This window comes from Pristiophorus japonicus, chromosome 4 (assembly GCF_044704955.1).
Source record: "Pristiophorus japonicus isolate sPriJap1 chromosome 4, sPriJap1.hap1, whole genome shotgun sequence".
Taxonomy (NCBI): Eukaryota; Metazoa; Chordata; class Chondrichthyes; family Pristiophoridae; genus Pristiophorus; species Pristiophorus japonicus.
The window spans coordinates 56,922,434-56,944,463 of NC_091980.1; the positions used below are offsets into that span (position 1 = coordinate 56,922,434).

A 22,030-nucleotide genomic window follows, 5' to 3' on the forward strand; every position below is an offset into this window, starting at 1 on the left:
AGGACAACCCAAAATGCTTTACAACAATGAAGAGCTTTTGAAAAAGGATCACTGTTGTAATGCAGGAATTGCTGCAGTGAACCACAGCACAGTCCCACAAACAGCAATGAGATAAATGACCAGATAATCTGTTTTAGTGATGTTGGTTGAGGGATAAATATTGGCCAGGACACCAATGGCTTTACTCATCTTGTGATTTTCAGGAAAAGATAAAGCACAACCTTGCACACATCTGCACACGAAGATTGGACAACAACTGTCCAAATAATTGCCTGAAATTTTTTTTTAAAAACTGATCTGGCGAAGTAATGAGTCGAGCCATGCAAATTGTGTATAATGTATTTTTGTTTTCTCATACACAAAACAAAAAGGCGAAATGGATAGGTGCTGTTAATTTGGACTCCTGGTCGGGCTGTTTCCGCTCGGAGGCCCCTTGCCTTCACTACACTTAGTAACCGGCTGCGCGTCCAACAAACTCCATCAAAAGGCCCCGCCCCTCCGAGCTGAGATTGTCAATTGCTGTTTGTCCATTGGCTGACATGATGGGTCCCTTCGGAGAAGCGCCGCCGAGGATTGGTTAGTTTTGCTGTCGATCAGCGGTCGTGCGCAGCAGGTTAGTGCGAGTATCCCGGCCTAGCTGCCGCAGCTGATGCTACTGTCATCATGACCGCTTCCAGCCGCACTCGGTAGTATTGGTTTATGCAGTGGACAGAATGGGGGGCTCAGTGAAGAAAGCGGTTCTATTTATGGCGATCTTGATTATCACAGCAGTGTCTGTAAACGGTAAGTGCTGGATGGGTTACCGCGAGTGGCTTCTGCCTGCGTCGCCCTTGGCGGCACAGATCACTGACAGGGAATCCTCTGCAGATTAACGGGCATCACGGAGCAGGAGCTGTGCAGGAGGAGCGTTCAATTCGCAGCACTGTGCACAGATGTCTCTCGTGGGCAGTCCCTCAGAGTCGAGCATGACTTGCTCCCACACGAATATGAGTTCTCCGGTGACTGATGAGCCCAATGCGGGGCCTATAGTCTCTGGGGCAGACGGTGGATGAAGAGAACGGGTGGGTGGGGAACCTGGGTTGTCATGCGTTCCTTACGCTGTTTGCGCTTGGCTTCAGCTTGCTCCTGCGAAGAGACTCGAGGTGTTCAGCGCCTTCCCGGATGCTCCTCCCCCATTTCATGCGGTCTTGCACCAGGGATTCCCAGGTGTCAGTGGGGATGTTGCACTTTTTCAAGCAGGCTTTCGAGGGTGTCCTTGAAGCGTTTCCTCTGCCCACCTGAGGCTCACTTGCTGTGTCAGAGTGCCGAGTAGAGCGCTTGTTTTGGGAGTCTCGTATTGAGCATGCAGACGACGTGGCCCGCCCAATGGAGTTTATCGAGCGTGGTCAGTGCTTCGATGCTGGGGATGTTGGCCTGAGCAAGAACGCTAACGTTGATGCGCCTATCGTGCCAATGGATTTACAGGATCTTGCGGCAGCAGCGTTGGTGGTACTTTTCCAGTGCCTACTGTACATAGTCCATGTATCTGAGGCATATTGGAGGGCGGGTATGACTACTGCTCAGTAGACCACAAGCTTGGTGCCAGGTTTGAGGTCCTGGTCTTCAAACACTCTTCCTCAGGTGACCGAAGGCTGCACTAGCACACTGAAGACGGTGTTGGACTTTGTCGTCGATGTCTGCCCTTATTGAACGTAGGCACCCGAGGTGTGGAAAATGGTCCATGTTGTCCAAGGCCTCATCGTAGATTTTGATAATCGGGGAGCAATGCTGCATGGCGGGGGCAGGTTGGTAGAGGACCTTTGCCTTACGGATCTTTAGTGTGGCCCATGCTCTCGTACGCTTCGGTGAAGATGTTGATGATGGCTTGGAGTTCGGCCTTCGAGTGTGCGCGTACGCAGGCGTTGTCTGCGTACTGTAATTCAGTGACAGAGGATGGGACGACCTTGGATCTGGCCTGGAGGTGGCGGAGGTTGAACAGTTTTCCGTTTGTTCTGTTGATTGACTCCACTCCAGTGGGGAGCGTACTGAGGGTGAGATGGAACATTGCAGCAAGGAAGATCGAGAAGAGCGTTGGTGCAATAGAAACATAGAAAATAGGTGCAGGAGTAGGCCATTCGGCCCTTTGAGCCTGCACCGCCATTCAATGAGTTCATGGCTGAACATGCAACTTCAGTACCCCATTCCTGCTTTCTCGCCATACCCCTTGATCCCCCGAGTAGTATCGACTACATCTAACTCCTTTTTGAATATATTTAGTGAATTGGCCTCAATAACTTTCTGTGGTAGAGAATTCCACAGGTTCACCACTCTCTGGGTGAAGAAGTTTCTCCTCATCTCGGTCCTAAATGGCTTACCCCTTATCCTTAGACTGTGACCCCTGGTTCTGGACTTCCCCAACATTGGGAACATTCTTCCTGCATCTAACCTGTCTAAACCCATCAGAATTTTAAACGTTTCTATGAGATCCCCTCTCATTCTTCTGAACTCCAGTGAATACAAGCCCAGTTGATCCGGTCTTTCTTGATAGGTCAGTCCCGCCATCCCGGGAATCAGTCTGGTGAATCTTCGCTGCACTCCATCAATAGCAAGAATGTCCTTCCTCAAGTAAGGAGACCAAAACTGTACACAATACTCCAGGTGTGGATTCACCAAGGCCCTGTCCAACTGTAGTAACACCTCCCTGACCCTGTACTCAAATCCCCTTGCTATGAAGGCCAACATGCCATTTGCTTTCTTAACCGCCTGCTGTACCTGCATGCCAACCTTCAATGACTGATGTACCATGACACCCAGGTCTCGTTGCACCTCCCCTTTTCCTAATCTGTCACCATTCAGATAATAGTCTGTCTCTCTGTTTTTACCACCAAAGTGGATAACCTCACATTTATCCACATTACACTTCATCTGCCATGCATTTGCCCACTCACCTAACCTATCCAAGTCGCTCTGCAGCCTCATAGCATCCTCCTCGCAGCTCACACTGCCACCCAACTTAGTGTCATCTGCAAATTTGGAGATACTACATTTAATCCCCTCGTCCAACTCATTAATGTACAGTGTAAACAGCTAGGGCCCCAGCACAGAACCTTGCGGTACCCCACTAGTCACTGCCTGGCATTCTGAAAAGTACCCATTTACTCCTACTCTTTGCTTCCTATCTGCCAACCAGTTCTCAATCCACGTCACGCAGCCTTGCTTGACCCCGGTCCGAACGTGAATTGGATCTGTGGTGGATCCATTGGTCAGGATTACGGCTTGCATGTCATGGTGAAGAACACAAATCATGGTGGGAAACTTTTGGGGCCAGCTGAATTTGAGGTGGTCGCTCCATAATCCCTCACAGTTGAGTGTCGAAGGCCTTTGTGAGGTCAAAGAAGGCCATGGTGCAGTTCCCTGCATTTCTCTTGGATTTGCTGCGTGGTGAAGATCATGTCCATTGTGCCTCTTCGTGGGAGGAATCCGCATTGCGACTCTGGAATGAGTTCTTCAGCCACAGGGAGAAGGCGATTGAGGAGGATTCTTGCGATGATTTTCCCTGTGGCAGACAGGAAAATTCCTCTGTAGTTACCGCAATCGGACTTGTCGCCTTTCTTGAAGATGGTCACAATTACTATGATTCTGAAGTCCACTGGCATGCTCTCATCCTTCCAGATGAGAGAAATTTGATTGTGTATTCGTGACAAAAGTGCTTCTCCACCATGTTTTAGTGCTTCGGCGGGGTTTCCAACTGCTCCTGAGGCCTTGTTGTTTTTCAGAGCATTTAGTGCGTAGCGCTGTGCACAGAAGTACTGCACTGAGCAGGCAAGGCGCTGGACTGATAATCATGGCCAGCCTTAGCTCAGTGTTAGCACTCTGGATTTTGAGTCAGAAGGTGGTGGGTTCATTCCAGGTACTTGAGCACATAATCCAGGCTGAGACTGCCGTCTTTTGATTGAGATGTTAAACTGAGGAACTATCTATCCTCTCGGGGAGCAATATTCCCTTTAGGTTGCGTAGCTGCGCAGCTGTCTGGAGCTCCCGTGCAGGCTGCTCGCCGGCTGTACAATAGGAAAAACCACATGTACGCATGTGGGAACTTTAATAGGTTGCACAACCCTTTAAAGGGGCTGCGCTCCCAAAAATAATGAAAGGAAACATTCAGGTAGGTGTAAAAGATCACAGCACTATTTGAAGAAGAGCAGGAAATTTCGCATTGGTGCCCTAGTTAATATTTCTAACCAGCACCAAAAAGAACATGATCTGGTCATTATCTCATTGCTGCTTGTGGGACCTTGCTGTGCGCAATTTTGGCTGCCAGACTTCCCTACATTACAACAATGACAACACTTCAAAAGTACTTCATTGTTTTCGTCTTTCGTAAGGTAGTAGCAAATCAAATGTCAATATCTAACTCCGTTATCCAGGCCAAAGCTTTCTGTGTAACAGTGTGGATATCTTGTAGGCTGGCTGTGAATTTCCTCTGCGGGCAGTGTTCAATTATGTGCTCCAGGGTCTGATAGGTACTCCACAGTCACTTGATGGAGAGGCTTTGATCTTCCATCTATGGGGAAGGTGGCAGCATCTACCATGACTGGTTCTGAGGCGGTTGATGGTTGTCCACAGTTTGTGAGGATTGGTTGTACATGCTTCGTGACGTCCTGAGGTTGTTAAGGGTGCCAATTAAATTAAGGTTAATTTTCTATTCCAGCCCAGGTTAAACAGGAATTGACTAAGTATATCAATGAACAGCAGACGTTGGAACGTAAACTAACTGGACAGGCGGAGCAGTTCTGTTGCTTTGGGTATAATGGGTCATTGAGCAGATTGAACCGTATATTGTCCTCCTGTTCTGTCAATGCAATGGCTAAATCAGTTCATCTCAGTACTACACTGAAGTGCCAATCTAGATTATGTACTCTTAAGAACTACCATGGAGCCAAGGCTAACGCCTATAGAATATGGAATACCCTACTAGAAAGAATGGTGGAAGCAGAATTCATAATTTTTAAAAAGGAAGTGAATAAGTAATTGAAAAACAAAAATAGGAAAGGGCAAGGTAATGAGACTTAGTGAATAGCTCTTTCAGAGAGCTGGCACAGGAGTAATCAGATGAATGGTCTCCCTCTGTGCAGTAGAATTCTATGATTCTATATGAATAAAGAAATAAAACAAAAGTATAGAGCAAATGGAGTGAGCCATGGTACAATGGTGCCATTTCCACCTCTGAGTCAGTAAGCTATTTCGAGTCCCACTGCTAACATTTTTCCAGTGTCAGTGGTTATGTCTGAGCATGGAACAGTCTCAGACTTGCTTATATTTGTGTACTAGCTACATTTTCATAGTGACTACTATTTTGTTTAAACTGGATAGAAATATCAACAGTAATTGTAAAATACATAGAAAACACAGGAACAGTGTTGCCTGGCAATCAACTGTAAATTAATGAAAAACCTGCAGTAATATCACAAATGTAATTTAGATAAGCTAATTATGCTTCTAGAACCAAAAGTGATAGTCATGGTGTGTGCTGAATAAATGAAATAAATGCTTGTACAAAATTTGAAAAGTATCATCAAGAAAGGGTCTGGTGGCACTGGTCCTGCCCTTTGGGACTCTGGTTTGAAGCAACACAGACTATTTGGATGAAAAGTTCGAAGCAGATTTCGGTAATCTTATATTTGTGTAACTGCGCACTGTATAAACTCAGGTTGGTGAAATGTGGGACATCTGTGTGGTAGGAAATTGCTAAATTTCAGCAAAACTCTACCCAATATATTGCTTAATTATTTGCCACAGATCTAATTTACATTTTCATATTTGTGATGCCGTCACTTTTTTTTAAAGTCGCAAGTTAAAGATTGCAGTCTTAGTTATGCCACTCACAGCTCCAGCTGTATAAAAACTGTTGACATCTTAAGTTTATTTAGTCGCACAATTTTTAATCAGAATTTTTTTTTTGAACAGCTGAAGTCCAAAGAGATGGCGATCCTTCAGAACATTTGTCTACAGAAGAGAATGGTATAATTTCCAATTCAGTCAATGACATTGAATTTGAAAGAATGGACGAGCAGACTAAAAGGAAAATACAGTTTCCAACAGCAGAAATGGCTGATGCTGTTCTGGGAACTGGAGTTACATCTGATCAAGAAGCCCTACTGTCTCTTATTCAGAATATTAAAAATGAACACACTGCTTTTGAAGTCAAAGATTCTCCCTGTACTGATGTGGATGGAGAGAATGGAGATTGCAGTGTTCCAGAGGAAATATTTCCTTCCCTTACGTATATCCCATCTGGTAGTCAGGAGGGAGAGCTGCTTGAAGAAAGAGAAACAGGCATTCTGGAACCAGTGCAGGCTGAGAGCCCAGCAGCAGAAGAATCAAATGCTACTGAAACTGCCAGAGCACCAAAAGTAAACTGTGATGAAAGAAATATGACTGGATTAGAGAGCTTCATTGTCCAAATTCTTAATAGCTCACAAGTAAGAGAAATTGACAATTATATTTTGGTAAATTTGTTGATAGTGCTTTCACAAGGCCTTATGTAACCTTTGCCATTGCCATGAATATGTATAACAGTATCCAGGCTCTTCAGTTATCTTTATGTATTTTCTTTTCTCTAACCTGAGTCCTTCCACGTTTTCCAGGACCAGAAACCTGCTCCTAAGTCTCTGCCAATGCTGCTGTATACCCATTTGCTGCCAAGCATAAGAGTGGTTCAGAATGATTGGCTTTTTAAGTCTTTCTCCCCTTCCTGTTCAGAAACATCTGGTCCCTGCTTGGCTCCTATTTACTACAGTATAAATGAAATTGGAAATCACAGGCATATGTTCCACTCTGGCACGGTATGTTGGAACTGGTGGTTTTTTAAAAAATTGTGGAATGATATTTGAATGAAAATCCATTGGCAAAGATTTGAATAGTAAAATATAGATACTGGAGCAATACTGGATGTGAATTTGACCCTACAGTTTCTCTCATGGTGAATCTGCTTTCCTCCATGTAACGGGGAGCACTCCAGCAGAGGCCAGGTGTTTCTTTATAAGTAGGGGATTTTGGATGACAAGTCATCCCAGTTTTTAAAAAACATGTCATCTTGGAGGCTTGGAAGCAGATTTCCTCCCAGTCTTTCTGGCTATTATGTGGTAGAGGAAGCCCCAGATCAAGGAAAGAAGAAACAAAATATCTGTGTGAAAGGAGGTAAACTGTACCATGACTTTAATTCTTAGATTTTGGGCAATTTCTGCATAAAGGTTCTGTAGCAATTTTGGAAATTGTAATCCAAATGTCATTCTTTATGATGGTCTGTCTGGTTGGGAATTCAGAGCTGTAATTGCTAGCTTACCTGACTGATAGTAAACCAGGACTTTAAAGATACTTTGGTTTATTGGCCCATTGACTTTGAAGTTTTACTGCTGACAGAAATAAAAGAGCAGATTTTGTGTTTTCGATTTTGACAGCCCCTCTAGCTTTGTAACTTCTCCAGATTTGCAGGCTTTATACAAGTTCTTGCCTTAATATTTGAACTACTCCCCACTGATTAATTAGTGGAAGCTGGAGCTGCTTCATTAAGCAATAAAAAAAACTTCTGTGCTATTAATTAATCATGAGGAATTGATTTGCGGTATGTTTGTTCTGGTTACTGTACCTGGTGTGGAATTGCTCTCTAAATTAAGTTGGAAAGTTTGTTGAATGTGGAAGGAAAAGGTATTGGTTGAGAATTGTATTTGTGTACCAGAGAGAGATGGTATATGCTTTGGCATTCAAGATACCCTATTAAAGTTTATGATCTCACCTGTGTAGTCAAGGACAGGTGCAGACTGGGTGCCAAGTATTTTTTCCCCAGAGGGATAGAAGGCAAATCATCCTGTGTTCATTATGCATGCTTTCAACCAATATTGCCAAATTCCCTGGCTGCCTTCTGCTCTGGATTTTTATGTGGGGACAGGGGGAACCTAAAGAGATCATTTTTTTAAAATCAGCAAATGCTTGAGTTTTAAACATTTATCTTCTTAATAGAGAGATTTAAAATCCTTCCGTTACTGAGTGATGCCTAAGCACAAATATATACGTAACAAATGCTTACAAATTATTTTTATTGCAGACATGTGCTGCACTAGCATCTTGAAAAACATATAGACCATAACAGTTTTCTCATTATTCAAATCTAGCTTTTTGAAGCATTACTGCCCTGTAGGAATCTAAAATCAGCTGCTGTTGCTAGTTGCATTTCAAATCGTGACAGAAAAGCTTTTTTGGTTACATATTCTGAAAGGTTATGAAGTGAATAAGAACTACCCTGTTAACTTAGTGAGTAAAGACATCGGTTGGTATAGTAGTCCGTCATACATACTCGAAGATCCAGTGTTAAATCAGCTTCTGTTTGCACCGACTTTGCTGATCCCAGTCAGGATAGCAGCTGGATTGGGACAGTTTTAGAGCCCTCGAGATAGTGATTCATGCTGCTCATTGGAATCTAGTGACATGCTAGAAAGTGTGCATTTGTGGACATAGGTGAGGACAGAATTTGGGCTCAGCTGTGATGCCCTTCTTGATTGAATAGCCTACAACTCTTGCTGTCTGGGCTCATGTGTAGAACAGCCATTTGTGTGAGCCAAGAAAGTGGTGCTGATGCTCATGGAACTGCATGCCAGCAGAAGTCAGTCCCTTCAATTGTATATCTGGTTGGTTTTACAGTGTTAATAAGTGTTTATGCTGTGACATGTATTGGTGAGAAATGCACACATAAGCCAAAATTTCTTGCACAAGTTGCTGATCTCAGCTGTGCATTTAATGGTTGGTCAGGGGAGGGAAAATCCACAAATGAGTCACTGACCGCATACATTTTCCATCTTTAGCAGCTATTAGATGTGCAATGATGTCCTTTATCCTCTTGGCCAAAGAATGGTGCAATTGCACAGAGGTACTGAAAAGTTCTTTTAAAAAAGACGATGGGAGAAAGTAATAGGGGTGGGGGAGGTGGGAAAGAATATGGTTGTGCAGGAGATTGAAATGCCAAAACAATAGGATCAAATGCAAGCGCCCTCCCCCCCCCCCCCTTCCTGACTGCACAGCAGATTTAGTTTGTGGTGCAGCTTGTAACTGAAATGTTAGTCTATACAATTCGACTGCTTAATTCATCATTACACAATGCATACATTTCTTTTTAGTATAGGCCCTGAGGATGTATAAATAGCTAAATAGAATACAAATGTTTCTGTTCTCTTTCTTTGACTCTGTGGGACTTAATATTGGTATGAATGCAATCTATATTTACAGGACCTCATGGAATTCCTGAATGCCAACGGCAGTGATTGCTCGGTAGTCCTTTTCTACACGCCATGGTGCCGGTTCTCTGCGGACCTTGGTCCACATTTCAATGCACTGCCACGTGTTTTTCCCTCTCTGCAGTTTCTGGCACTGGATGCATCTCAGCACAGCAGGTACTTGTAGCAAGATATTGGATTAAACTTGTTGGAGATGCAAATGATTTCATAGAAATAAGTTAAATAACAATTTTCCATTTGCACTACCATATATTTCATATGCTGTAAGCCAGCAAGAGTTCATGATAATGTGCAGATCTTGATAATTTGCCATAGTGCTAAACATTTCGAAAAACATTCTACCAACTTGTTATTTCAATAATTTAATGGGAAGAAATGGATGAGTAAAACCTTGGATTTTTGGCCATTTATGTTGAGCTAGTGACTATGTTCAGTAAAACCACAAATTTAGGTTGATTTCTGTCTTCATGGTTTTTTTTTTACCAGGGGATAATTATTTCTTGGTAAACTGGGTTGAGCCCAACTTTTTGTCCTATAAGCATAAACAAACGATTGGGAGTGTGTTACAAAGCTGTAGTACCATTGGCTTCACGGAGTGATAAAGTAGGTTTGATTTTCCTTGTGCTGCTAAGTTGTCAATCTAAGATCTCACGACAGTGAGCCGTCATGTGGAGGACTAGCATATCCCCATAGGAAGCAGGGGAAATTAAATGTGGTGTCCCTGGGCCACTGTCTTGCACTTCCTAATGCACTATTAATAAAGGTCTGTGGAACAGGTTGCTTGGCTCCCTTACCCGGCTGACGTAAGACATGGGAAGAAAAGTACAAGGAATTAATCAAATTTTAAAAAATTTTAATACTCAAGTTCAAATGATTTCTTAAACTACAAGAGTAAAAGTTGAGTGGTTTATGAATAGCCTGTGAGCTTTAAGGCTGTCTACAGCCTTGTATGCTCCCAGTTATTTTTTATTCTTTTACAATCCCTGCAATTTATCTATATTTGGTGCTTTTATTTAATATCAAGAAGAGCATGGCTTCCATTACTGAGATTTCTCACTTGAGTAACACTTTTTGAGCTTCTATCATGTTACTATTGCTAATTTTTCCTGATTGCATGGTGACTGAGCAGTGCAATGCACCCTTGTTTCATGTGGAAGATGATGTATTTCAGTATTGTACTAACGCAGGATTGTAATTGTGTGGCAACTGACAGTAAATGCAGGTATAAGTATAAGATATAATAATGAATGCCTTAGAATAAGTTTAAAAACAAACCTAGTCAATGGGTTTCTATCAAAATATATGGAGGTTGTACTTAGTGCTAGGGAACACTGGACAGAAAGGAAATAAAAGTAACACTATGGAAAAGAAAAGGTGCATATTTCTTCAGTATGCATCCTGCAAAATATCCAAACCATCTCTTCGGAATTCATGGGCCCAAATTTCCCCATGAGTTGCACCGTTTTGTTTGGTGTAACTTGATTTTTCTGGTGTATCTTTTTAGTTGCAAATATGGCCATTTAATTTGCACCAGTGTAAGTGAGTTAGTTAGGTTTTTTTGGTTAGGTCAGTTTTTCTTTCAAAAGGGGCCGTTCCCAGCCACTTACACCATTTATGCCAATTTGGCCAGAAAAAAATTGCCCTGAACTAACTTAGGGCAGCATATGTGTCCACTTTTGTCCGCCCAGAAAGATCTTACTTACAGTTAAGGAATCGACGCAAGTAACTACATTTCAAGCACCAAACAAAGCACAAAAAGTAATAAGCAATTAATAAATAACAAATAACAAATAGAAGGAACCCTGCACCTAAAGCACAAAAATCAATCAGTAAATAACAAATAAAAAATAGAAGTCCTATCTCAGGGAACGCAGCGGGCCGCCGTTGAGGGAGCCCATTCGGCCAGGGCTAGGTACGGCGTGCTTCGGTCCCTCCTACACAGCCTGCTGCGTGCATTTGCAGAAACGGCCTGCCAGGAGCTACTGCACATGCGCGTAGACTCCAGCGAGCATGTGCAGAGGTCCCAGCGCTGTTTTTAGCGCCGGGACCTAGCTCTGCCCCCTTCTCTTTGTTCTGCGCCACGCCAGCTCCACAGACGGCCCGAGAATCGGCCATGATCGCAAGTATTTCTTTTGGCGCTGCTTCTGATCTAAAATGTCGGTGGGGGGCTCGGAGGTGCGCCAAAAAAACCAGAGGACCAAATTTGGGCGCCTAGTGTGGGGTCATGCCAGACTTAAAATGCCTTCAATGTATATGTAAGCACAGTTTTCTTTAAATGGTTTGAGTTTGTGAACGCTCCTTCCCATTCTCTCAAAAACATTAAAAATGTACCTTTGGGAAGCAAAGCTCTGCATGTGTGCAAACACACTCGAGTGGAGTTTTCTTGTGGCGGTGTGTCCTGAGCAGCAGTATTGCACCAACCTTGTAGACTTGTGAAGTGCCCTCTGGAACTAGAGGTCTCGACCATTAGAGCAGTATAACCATAACAAAATGTCATGAAATAATTTACAAAAAAACATATGCCCGTTCATTTATCTAAATCGACCTGCAACCTATTTATTTGGTTTGAGTTACCAACCTCAAGAAATCTTTTTGTCTCATCTGCAAATGTAAGAATAGTTCCATTTAATGAAATTGAATTCTTCCTCTTAATGAAAATGGTTTCTAACTTGGAGCATTGGGATTTGACATTTTGCAAAAGAAACTTTTTTTTTAAGTAGAAATTCCAAGTGCTGTACATTATATAAATTGATTAATACAAATGTCCTTGGGAGCCCTCATCTCTCAAGTCCAAGGGACACAGACTTGAACAGATATGGCAGACAACTGGTTTAGCCATTTACCGCTAGATCTGGCTGGATCGCATTATCGGGTCCTGCTTTTGTCTGCCAAAACTGCTCACTATTCCAGGATCATCCTGAATGCAAAAATAACCCCCTGCATAACTAAGACCGCCTTTTTCCAGCTCCGTAACAATGCCCGTCTCCGCCCTTACCTCCGCTCATCTGCTGCTGAAGCCCTCATCCATGCCTTTGTTGCCTCTAGACTTGACTATTCCAATGCACTCCTGGCTGGCCTCCCACATTCTACACTATGTAAACTAGAGGTGATCCAAAACTCAGCTGTCCGTGTCCTAATTCGCACCAAGTCCCGCTCACCCATCATCCCTGTGCTTGCTGACCGGTTAAGCAACGCCTCGATTTCAAAATTCTCATCCTTATTTTCAAATCCCTCCATGGCCTCGCCCCTCCCTATCTCTCTAATCTCCTCCAGTCCCACAACCCCCCAAGATGTCTGCGCTCCTCTAATTCTGCACTTTTGAGCACCACTGATTATAATCGCTCATCCATTGGTCAGTTTGACCTGAAATACCCTACTCCCCTCTTTGGCTGTGACCGTGCCAGCGAGCCATTTGGGACCATGTCCATAATTGAGCACGAACATAGGATCATTGATTTCCATACCACGTGACAAATTTGCACGGTCATGGAACACACTTTGTTGATGCCGCTTGTCCTCCAGGTGATCATGTAATGGACCAGAGAGAGCCTTGTTTTGCGTGCCCTTTTCATGAGCAGCTCAGCTGGGGGAATCCCGGTGAGTGAGTGGGGTTTCGTGTGGTAGTTGAGCAGTACTCGGGACAACCGGGTCTGCAGGGAGCCTTTTGACACGCGTTTCAAGCTTTGCTTGATGGTTTGGACTGCCCGTTCTGCCTGGCCGTTGGATGCGGGCTTGAACAGGGCAGATGTGACATGTTTGATCCCGTTGCGGGTCATGAATTCTTTGAATTCAGCACTGGTGAAGTACGGCCCGTTGTCGCTGACTAGGACATCGGGCAAGCCGTGCATGGCAAACATAGCTCATAGACTTTTAATGGTGGCCGTGGATGTGCTTATAGACATTATTGCACACTCAATCCACTTTGAGTAAGCGTCCATGACAACCAAAAACATTTTGCCTAGTAATGGGCCCGCATTGTCTACATGGATCCTCGTCCACGGTTTGGATGGCCAGGACCACAAACTTAGCGGTGCCTCTCTGGGTGCATTGCTCAACTGAGAGCAAGTGTTGCACTGGCGCATACATGACTCTAAATCTGAGTCGATGCCAGGCCACCACACGTGGGATCTGGCTATGGCTTTCATCATTACGATGCCTGGATGGGTGTTGTGCAGTTCGCAAATAAATGTGTCTCTGTCTTTCTTGGGCAAGACTACGTGATTGCCCCACAAAAGACAGTCCACCTGCAGGGATAGCTCATCTTTGCGTCTGTGGAACGGCTAAATAGCTTCCTGCATCTCCATTGGGACACTGGACCAGCTCCCATGTAGCACACAGTTTTTTTTACCAAGGACGAAAAAGGATCCTAGCTGGTCCAGGTCCTGATCTGGCAGGCCGTAACACGGAATTTCTCGTTCTCAAATGCCTCCATGACCATGAGCAAGTCTGCTGGCTGTGCCATTTCCACCCCGGTGGTGGGCAATGGTGGCCGACTGAGAGCATCTGCGCAGTTCTCTGTGCCCTGTCTGTGGCGGATTACATAGTTGTATGCCGACAGCGTGAGCGCCCATCTTTGGATGCGGGCAGAAGCATTGGTATTAATCCCTTTGCTCTCCGAGAATAGCGATATGAACAGCTTGTGGTCAGTTTCAAGCTCGAACTTGCGGTCAAATAAGTACTGGTGCTTTTTTTTTTTTAACCCCGTAAACGCACGCCAGAGCCTCTTTTTCAACCATGCTGTAGGCCCTTTCGGCCTTGGACAAACTCCTGGATGCAAAATTCCCGATTCATTAGCATGTTGTGACATACACCCGACCCTGTATGACGACGCATCGCAAGCTAACACTAATCGTTTACATGGGTTACACAGGACAAATAGTTTGTTATAACACAAAAAGTTTCGGGCTTTCTTAAAGGCAGCCTCTTGTGAATTTCCCCCATACCCAGTTGTCTCCCTTGTGCTGTAGCGAATGTAGGGGTTCTAGCAGGGTGCTTAACCCATGCAGGAAATTACCGAAGTAGTTAAAGAGTCCCAGGAACGACCGCAGCTCCATCATGTTCTGTGGTCGCGGCGCGTTCTTGATGGCTTCCGTCTTGGCGTCAGTGGGCTGATGCCATCTGCTGCAATTCTCCTTCCTAAGAATTCGACGTCCTGTGCTAGGAAAACACACTTCAAGCGTTTCAACCTGAGCCCCACGCGATCCAACCAACTGAGAACCTCCTCCAGATTCTTCAAGTGCTCCACGGTGTTCGACCTGTAACCAATATGTCATCCTGGAAGACCACTGTGCAAGGAACCGACTTCAGCAGGCTCTCCATGTTCCGTTGGAAAATCGCTGCGGCCGACCGAATCCTGAATGGGCACCGATTGTAGATAAACAAACTTTTGTGCGTGTTGATGCAGGTGAGGCCTTTCGAAGACTCCTCCCGCTCCTGCGTCATGTAGGCCGAGGTCAGGTCCAGCTTGGTGAACGTCTTCCCTCCAGCCAGGGTCGCGAATAGATTGTCTGCCTTGGGTAGCGGGTACTGGTCCTGCAGCGAAAAACGGTTAATCGTTACTTTATAGTCCCCGCAAATTCTAACCGTACTGTCCTCCTTGAGTACCGGAACAATCGGACTGGCCCAGTCATTAAATTCCACCGGCGCAATGATGCCTTCACGTTGCAGTCTGTCCAGCTCGATTTCCACTTTTTCACACATCATGTACGGTATCGCCTGAGCCTTGTGGTGGATGGGTTGTGTACTGGGAACCAAATGGATCTGCACTTTTGCCCCCGAGAAGCTTCCATTGCCTGGCTCCAATAAGAAAGGGAACTTGCTTAGAACCTGGGTACATGCGGTGTCGTCGACGGACGAAAGCGCTCTGATGTAATCCCAATTCCAGCGGATTTTCCCTAGCCAGCTTCTGTCAAACAACTTGGGGCCATCCCCTGGCACAATCCACAGCAGGAGTTCGTGTACTGCTCCATCATAGGAGACTTTGACTTCAGCACTGCCAGTTGTGTAAGTCCTTAGTTTGGTGTGAATGGGGCTGAGCTTCGCCTGTGTGCCTTCTTTCCCCACAGCCTGTCGATGGCTGTTTTACTCATTATGGACTGACTTGCCCCCGTGTTCAGCTCCATAGACAGTTCAGTTCAACTTTCGACATTATTGGTTATAATTTCGTCGTGAACGTGTGTATCCCGTACACTTCTGCCTCCTGCGTACGAGTTTCCGTCTGATCCACTGTGGATCGATCTTCCTCTGCAACGTGGTGGTTTGCAGGGTTTGCAGCTCGCCTGCACATTCATTGGAGGTTTCACATTGTTCTGCAGCCATTGCACACATAGTGTTTAAAGCGGCATTGATGGGGCCAATGATCACCTCAGCAGGTCCAACAGGGTGTTAACTGCCTCGCATTAACAGATGATGGCAGACTCTGGGTATATTGAGGTCGGGCACACCAGCCGCCGTGTACGTTCTGCCCTACATTCAAAACCAATGTTACTTTATGCACAGTACTGGCCGAAACTTCTTTGTTCTGGTGGTGTCGCTGGTGGACATAAATGCCTGGGCTATCGTTATGGCTTTACTCAGATTCGGAGTTTCTACAGTCAACAGTTTGCGAAGGATTGTCTCATGTCCGATGCCCAGTACAAAAAAGTCTCTGAGCATTTGTTCTAGGAATCTCTCAAACTCTCACTGTCCTGCAAGGCGCCTTAGTTTGGCGACGTAGCTCGCCACTTCCTGGCCCTCCGATCGTTGACACGTGTAGAACCGATATCTTGCCATTAAGATGCTTTCCTTAGGATTTAGGTGCTCCCGGATCAGCGTACACAGTTCTTCGTAGGATTTCTCTGTTGGTTTTGCCGGGACCAGGAGATTCTTCATGAGGCCATAGGTTGTTGCCCCACAGACAGTTAGGAGGATTGCCCTTCGTTTGGTCGTGTTCTCGACCCCTTCCAGCTCGTTGGTCATGAAGTATTGGTCGAGTCTCTCCACGAAGGCCTCCCAATCGTCCCCCTCTGAGAACTTCTCCAGGATGCCGACTGTTCTTTGCATTTTCGCGCGGTTGTTCGTTACCTCGTCCCCAATTGTTGCATTCTCAATAAATGGTCAGACTGAGTACTGTGTGTAATGAGCAAGTGTGACCTTAGCTCCTTTATTAAGATTCCAGAGTGCAGGTACCTCGTGGGTGGCCTGCTTATATACTGTGATCCCAAGGGATGCTGGGATCCCTTGGGACTCCAACAGGTATGCCCTTTGGTGGTCAGGTGTGATGCAGGTTACAAGGGGTTAAATACATAACATCTTTGATCAAATTTTTGGTCACCTGTGCTCATTTTTACTTATGCGGCTCTATCAAATTTTTTAAAATCTCATAATACTCCTGTGAAGCACCTTGGGACGATTTACTACGTTAAAGGCGCTATATAAATACAGGTTGTTGTAGCTTTTCTCTACTGCAAGCCATCTTCCTAAATCCCTCCCCCCAGTCTCCTTCACCCTCCGCTCCAACAAGTGCGAGGAGCTCATGAACTTATTTGTCACTAAGATTGAGACCATCCAATCAGCTGCCTCTGTTGTTTCCCTCCCTTCCCCTAGTCCACCTGGCCAAACTTCCTCTAAGTTTCCCCACTGCCCCAGCCCTGAACTCACACCTTTCTCTAGTTTCTCTCCTATCTCCCTCATGCCCTCACCGAGCTCACCTTGTCCATGAGACCCACAGTACTCTGTTCCCTTGACCCTATTCCCACTAAACTGATGTCCACCCAACTTCCTTTCTTGGCTCCCATGTTGGCTGATATTGTTAACGTTTCACTCTCCCCGGATACTGTCCCCCTCCCCTTCAAATGTTGCGTCATCACCCCCTCCTCAAAAGTCAACCCTTCATCTCCTTCCTTACAAACTACTGCCCCATCTCCAACTTCTCTTTCCTCTCCAAAGTTCTTGGACATGCTGTTGCCTCCCAAATCTGTGCCCATCTTTCCCAGAATTCTTATGTTTGAATTCCTCCAATTAGATTTCCGCCCCTGCCAAAGTCCCGAAATCGCTCTTATCAAAGCCACAAATGAGATCCTATGTGACTGTGACAAAGATAAACTCTCCTTCCTTGTCCTTCTTGACTTGTCTGCAGCCTTTAACATGGTTAACCACACCATTCTCCCCCAATGCTTCTCCACTGTCATTCAGCTGGGTGTGACTACACTTGGCCAGGTTCTATTCTTATCTATCCAGCCGTAGCCAGAGAGTCACCCGCAGTGGCTTCCCTTCCTGCTGCCGCACCACTACCTCTGGTGTTCCTCCAAGGATCTATCCTTGACCCCCTCCTATTTCTCATCTACATGCTGCCCCTCAGCGATATCAGCCAAAAACGCTGAGTCAGTTTCCACGTGTACACCAACGACAACCAGCTCTACATCACCACCACCTCTGTCGACCCTTCCAAATTGTCCGACTGCTTGCCTGATATCCAATATTGGATGAGCAGAATTTTCTCCAACTAAATATCAGGAAGACTAAAACCATTGTCTTTATTTTCCACACAAACTCCGTTCCCAAGCCACCGATTTCATCACTCTCCCTGGCAACTGTCTCAGGCTGAGCCAGACTGTTTGCAACCTTGGTGTCATATTTGATCCCAAGATGAGCTTCTGACAACATTTCTGTGCCATCCCTAAGACCACTTAGTTCCACCTCCGTAACATCGCCTGACACCATCCCTGCCCCAGTTATTCTGCTGAAACCCTCATCCGTGCCTTTTTTTACCTTTAGAATTGACTTCCAATACATTCCTGGCAGGCCTTCCATGTTCTACCCTGTGTCAACTTGAGGTCATCCAAAACTCTGCTGACCATGTTCTAACTCGCACCAAGTCCCATTCACCCATTACCAATGTTCCCTTTAAGCTGCCTGGCCGCCCTTCAGCTCCCGTGCAGCAAGCTCACCGGCTAACTGGCTTTTAAATAGGAAAACCGAGTATTTTGAATGGGCTTCATAGTCCCTTAAAGGGGCCATGCACCCAGAAATAATTAAAGGGAACATTACCCATCACCCCTGTGCTCGCTGACCTACATTGGCTCCTGGTTTAGCAACGCCTCAATTTAACATTCTCATCCTTGATTTTAGATCTCTCCATGGCCTCGCCCCTCCTTATCTCTAATCCCTTCCAGCCCTACAACCCTCCGAGAGATCTGCGCTTCCCTAATTCTGACATCCCCAATTATAATCGCTCTACCATTGGTGGCCATGCCTTCGCTGTCAAGGCTCTCAGCTCTGGAATTTTATCCCTCTCTGTGACTCTACCTCTCTCTCTTCTCCTTTAAGACATTCCTTAAAACCTGATCAATCATCTGCTCTAATATCTCCTCATGTGGCTCGGAGTCAAATTTTGTTTGGCGCCTCCTGTGAAGTACCTTGGGATGTTTTAGTACGTTAAAGATGCTTTATAAATGCATGTTGTTGTTGTTGGATTAATTATTAGTTCTGTTATCTGAAGCCTTTCTACTAGGTTTGGTACAGTTGCTGTTCCCAACATCCTCCTGTTCCAAGGTATCAAGCCAATGGCCAGGTTTAACCAGACGGACAGAACACTTTCAACCCTGAGGGCTTTCATTTTTAACCAGACTGGTATGTAGTAATTTTTACTAATATAAATTATACTTGGGTATTCACTAAGGGTATAATTTCTAAATAAAATTAGCACTAGTTTTGTTCTGCGGGTACAGTTAAAGATTTGGGACAATTACAATCTCTTGAAAAGCTAGTATCAAGTAGTTTTCTGTATAATTTAGGTGGAACTTGGGAATTGAGCCCAGTTTACGTGGCTTGTTGACGAATGCTAGATTCAGAGTTGTCTCAGATCAAAGGTGGTTCCTGTTTTACACTATTGATGACAGTGCTTTGACAGTTTTGAAACTGATTCACTTTTTTTGAAACCTATTTTTATTTAGAGGTAAAATTTCCCATCCTCCCCCAATATCTTTCTCTCTCTCTCTCTCTCTCTCTCTCTCTCTCTCTCTCTCTCTCTCTCTCTCTCTCTCTCTTTCCCCATCTCCTAATAACGAACTGCGGCAGAGACAGTGGATGGACCATCTACTCCAAGACATTTGCCAGTACCACCCTCCCCAACAACAAGTTAAACATTCTGATTTGGTCACAAAGTGTAGTTAAAGGGAGGGTCATCACTAGATAACTAATTTTTATTTCTTCCTTCCCCGTGGTGAAGGTGATTTCTACTCAGCACTTTCCCATATGAGGCAACTAAGATTAAGAATGCACTGCCTCCTACCTTAAACTTGCTGATTTATTCCATTTATCAGTTTCTGTAGTAAACTGATAGTAGAAAATAGCATAATAGTTCAGAGCAGGATTTTTTTTATTCAGTCATGGGATTTGGGCATCGCTGGTGAGGCCAGCATTTATTGCCCATCCCTAATTGTCCTCACGAAGGTAGCGGTGAGCTGCCTTGAACTGCTGCAGTCCTTCTGGTGAAGGTACTCCTGTATTGCTGTTACGGAGGGAGTTTCAGGATTTTGACTCAGCGATGATGAAGGAAAGGTGATATATTGTCAAGTCAGTATGATGTGTGATTTGGAGGGGAACTTGGAGGTGGTGGTGTTCTCATGCATCCGCTGCCCTTGTCTTTCTCTGTGGTAGAGGTCGCGAGTTTGTTACAGTTTTAACATAAGTTCAAATAGAAATTGCATGCCGTACATTTTTGTCACTGCAATCCACTTTAAACAATCTGATCTACTTTCTAGGCATAGAAGCAAATGGCACCATTGAAGTGACAGAACAAGATCTAAACGGTCCACTTCCCAGTGTTGCAGTGAGAGGCATTGACTGGCTGCTTGTCTTCTCTGTGTTGTTTGTCCTTGTGTTTTTGGTTTATGGTACATTACAGTCAGATAGTGTCAAGTGGTTGATCCCAGGACAAGAGCATGAGCACCAGGACTGAGCTCGTTCAGAAGTTAGTCATGACACACCAAGAGCAGCTGCACTAGTCACCTGCGGCAGCAGCAGAAGATGCTTATAAATGAGTCAGATTCTTATCATCTAAATTCCTCTCTTTCTGCAGCAATTTAAATTATGTATATAAATATTCAGAAGTTAAGGCTGATTTTTCATTATGAATAAATAAAAAGTGTTTCCCAAAGAATCCGTATTTCCGTGTTTGTAACTTCAAGTGATTGTGTATTACATTACATGTTAAAAAATTTGCCTAAATGCCACTTCTACAAAGTGAGCACCAAACATCAGTTCCAAAATTAAGGGATTCAGACTTGATACAAAGTTAGAAGATCACCTATCTGTGAGCCCTTGATTATGACGATGTTTGAATTTAGTAATACAGTACTAAAGGAGGGAGGGTGAATCAAGTGTCAAACTGAACAATGGTAAGTAACTTGAAATTCAACCTCCCTCTCAAGAATAAAATGATATCCATTGGATCCTGGGCACCAAACTCCATATTTCGATCATACAAACATAAAGTCTTGGTGCCCATAACTGCTTATATTGTTTGTCTCCAGCTGGAGATCAATGGGAGGGGAAAAGAACAATCTTCTGAATAGGAATGTGTTGCAAACACCTTGGTGTCTAAAACTTCCTAAAAGCTCTTCAGAGGTGTAAGGAAAAAAAATGGATTTTAATCGAAAGGAGGAGATATTGGGAGAGGTGATCAAAAGCTTGGGTCAAAGATGAGTTTATGAAGGGTATTGAAGGAAGAGAGGGAGGTGGAAAAGCAGAGTGGTGTAGGGAGGGAATTGCAGTGCTTGGGCGGTTGTAGGTATGGCCGCCAATGGTGCAATGAAGGAGAGATCGCAAGAGGCTGAAGACAGAGGAATGGAGAGTTCATACGAGGGAGCTATAGTGCTGGATAGGTTACAGAGATGGGAAGAGGCAAGGATGAGATTATTAAATTTGAGGGTTTGAGCACGAGGAGCCAATTTAGGTCAGCAAAGACAAGGGTGATGGGTGAGCAGGACATGGTGGGAGGTAGAATATGGGCAGATGGGTTTTCGATGAAGTTAGATGGTGGAAGATAGAAGGCTGGCCAAGAGAGAATTGGAATGGTTGACTCTGCAGGTGATATGGGCACGATGAGGGTTTCAGCAGCAGATGGGTTAGGTATTAGCGGATGCAGGCATTGTTACCGAAGTGGAAGTAGACAGTCTTTGTGCTGGAGATGGTATGTGGCTGGAAGCTTATGTCTAGATGAAATAGGATGCAAATGTAGCAGACCTTTGGTTCAGCCTGAGACGGTAGCCGAAGAGGGGATGGAGTTGGTCAGGGTGTGGAATTTGTGCCAGGGGCCAAAGACGGTTACTTTAGTCTTCCCCATGTTTAGCTGGAGAAAATTGTAGCTCACCCAAAACTATAAGGAAATCAATGTTGACCGCACAGCGTCATAACATCAAAAATAGGAGCAGGAGTAGACCATTTGGCCCCTTGCGCCTGCTCCACCATTCAATAAGATCATGGCTGATATACCTCAACTCCACTTTCCTGCACTATACCCACATCCCTTGATTCTCTTAATATCCAAAAAACTATTGATTTCTGTCTTGAATATACTCAAAAGACTGAACCTCCATAGCCCTCTGGGGTAGAGACTTCCAAAGATTCACCGCCCTCAGTGAAGAAATTTCTCATCTCAGTCCTAAATGGCCGACCACTTATTCTGAGACTGTGACCCCTGGTTCTAAAACCCCCAGCCAGGGGAAACATCCTCCCTGCTCTACCTTGTCAAGTCATGTAAGAATTTAGTATGTTTCAGTAAGATC

General features: G+C 44.7%; 1 protein-coding gene across 1 annotated transcript; it reads left to right on the forward strand.

The window, feature by feature from the left end:
* Positions 1-598: 598 nt before the first annotated feature.
* txndc15 (thioredoxin domain containing 15) lies at positions 599-20,403 on the forward strand. The gene is made up of 5 exons (XM_070877216.1): positions 599-783; positions 5,944-6,458; positions 9,256-9,419; positions 18,742-18,872; positions 20,006-20,403. Exons 1-5 carry the CDS (start codon positions 714-716, stop codon positions 20,200-20,202), a joined length of 1,077 nt encoding a protein of 358 aa, XP_070733317.1. The 5' UTR covers positions 599-713; the 3' UTR covers positions 20,203-20,403.
* Positions 20,404-22,030: the final 1,627 nt, after the last annotated feature.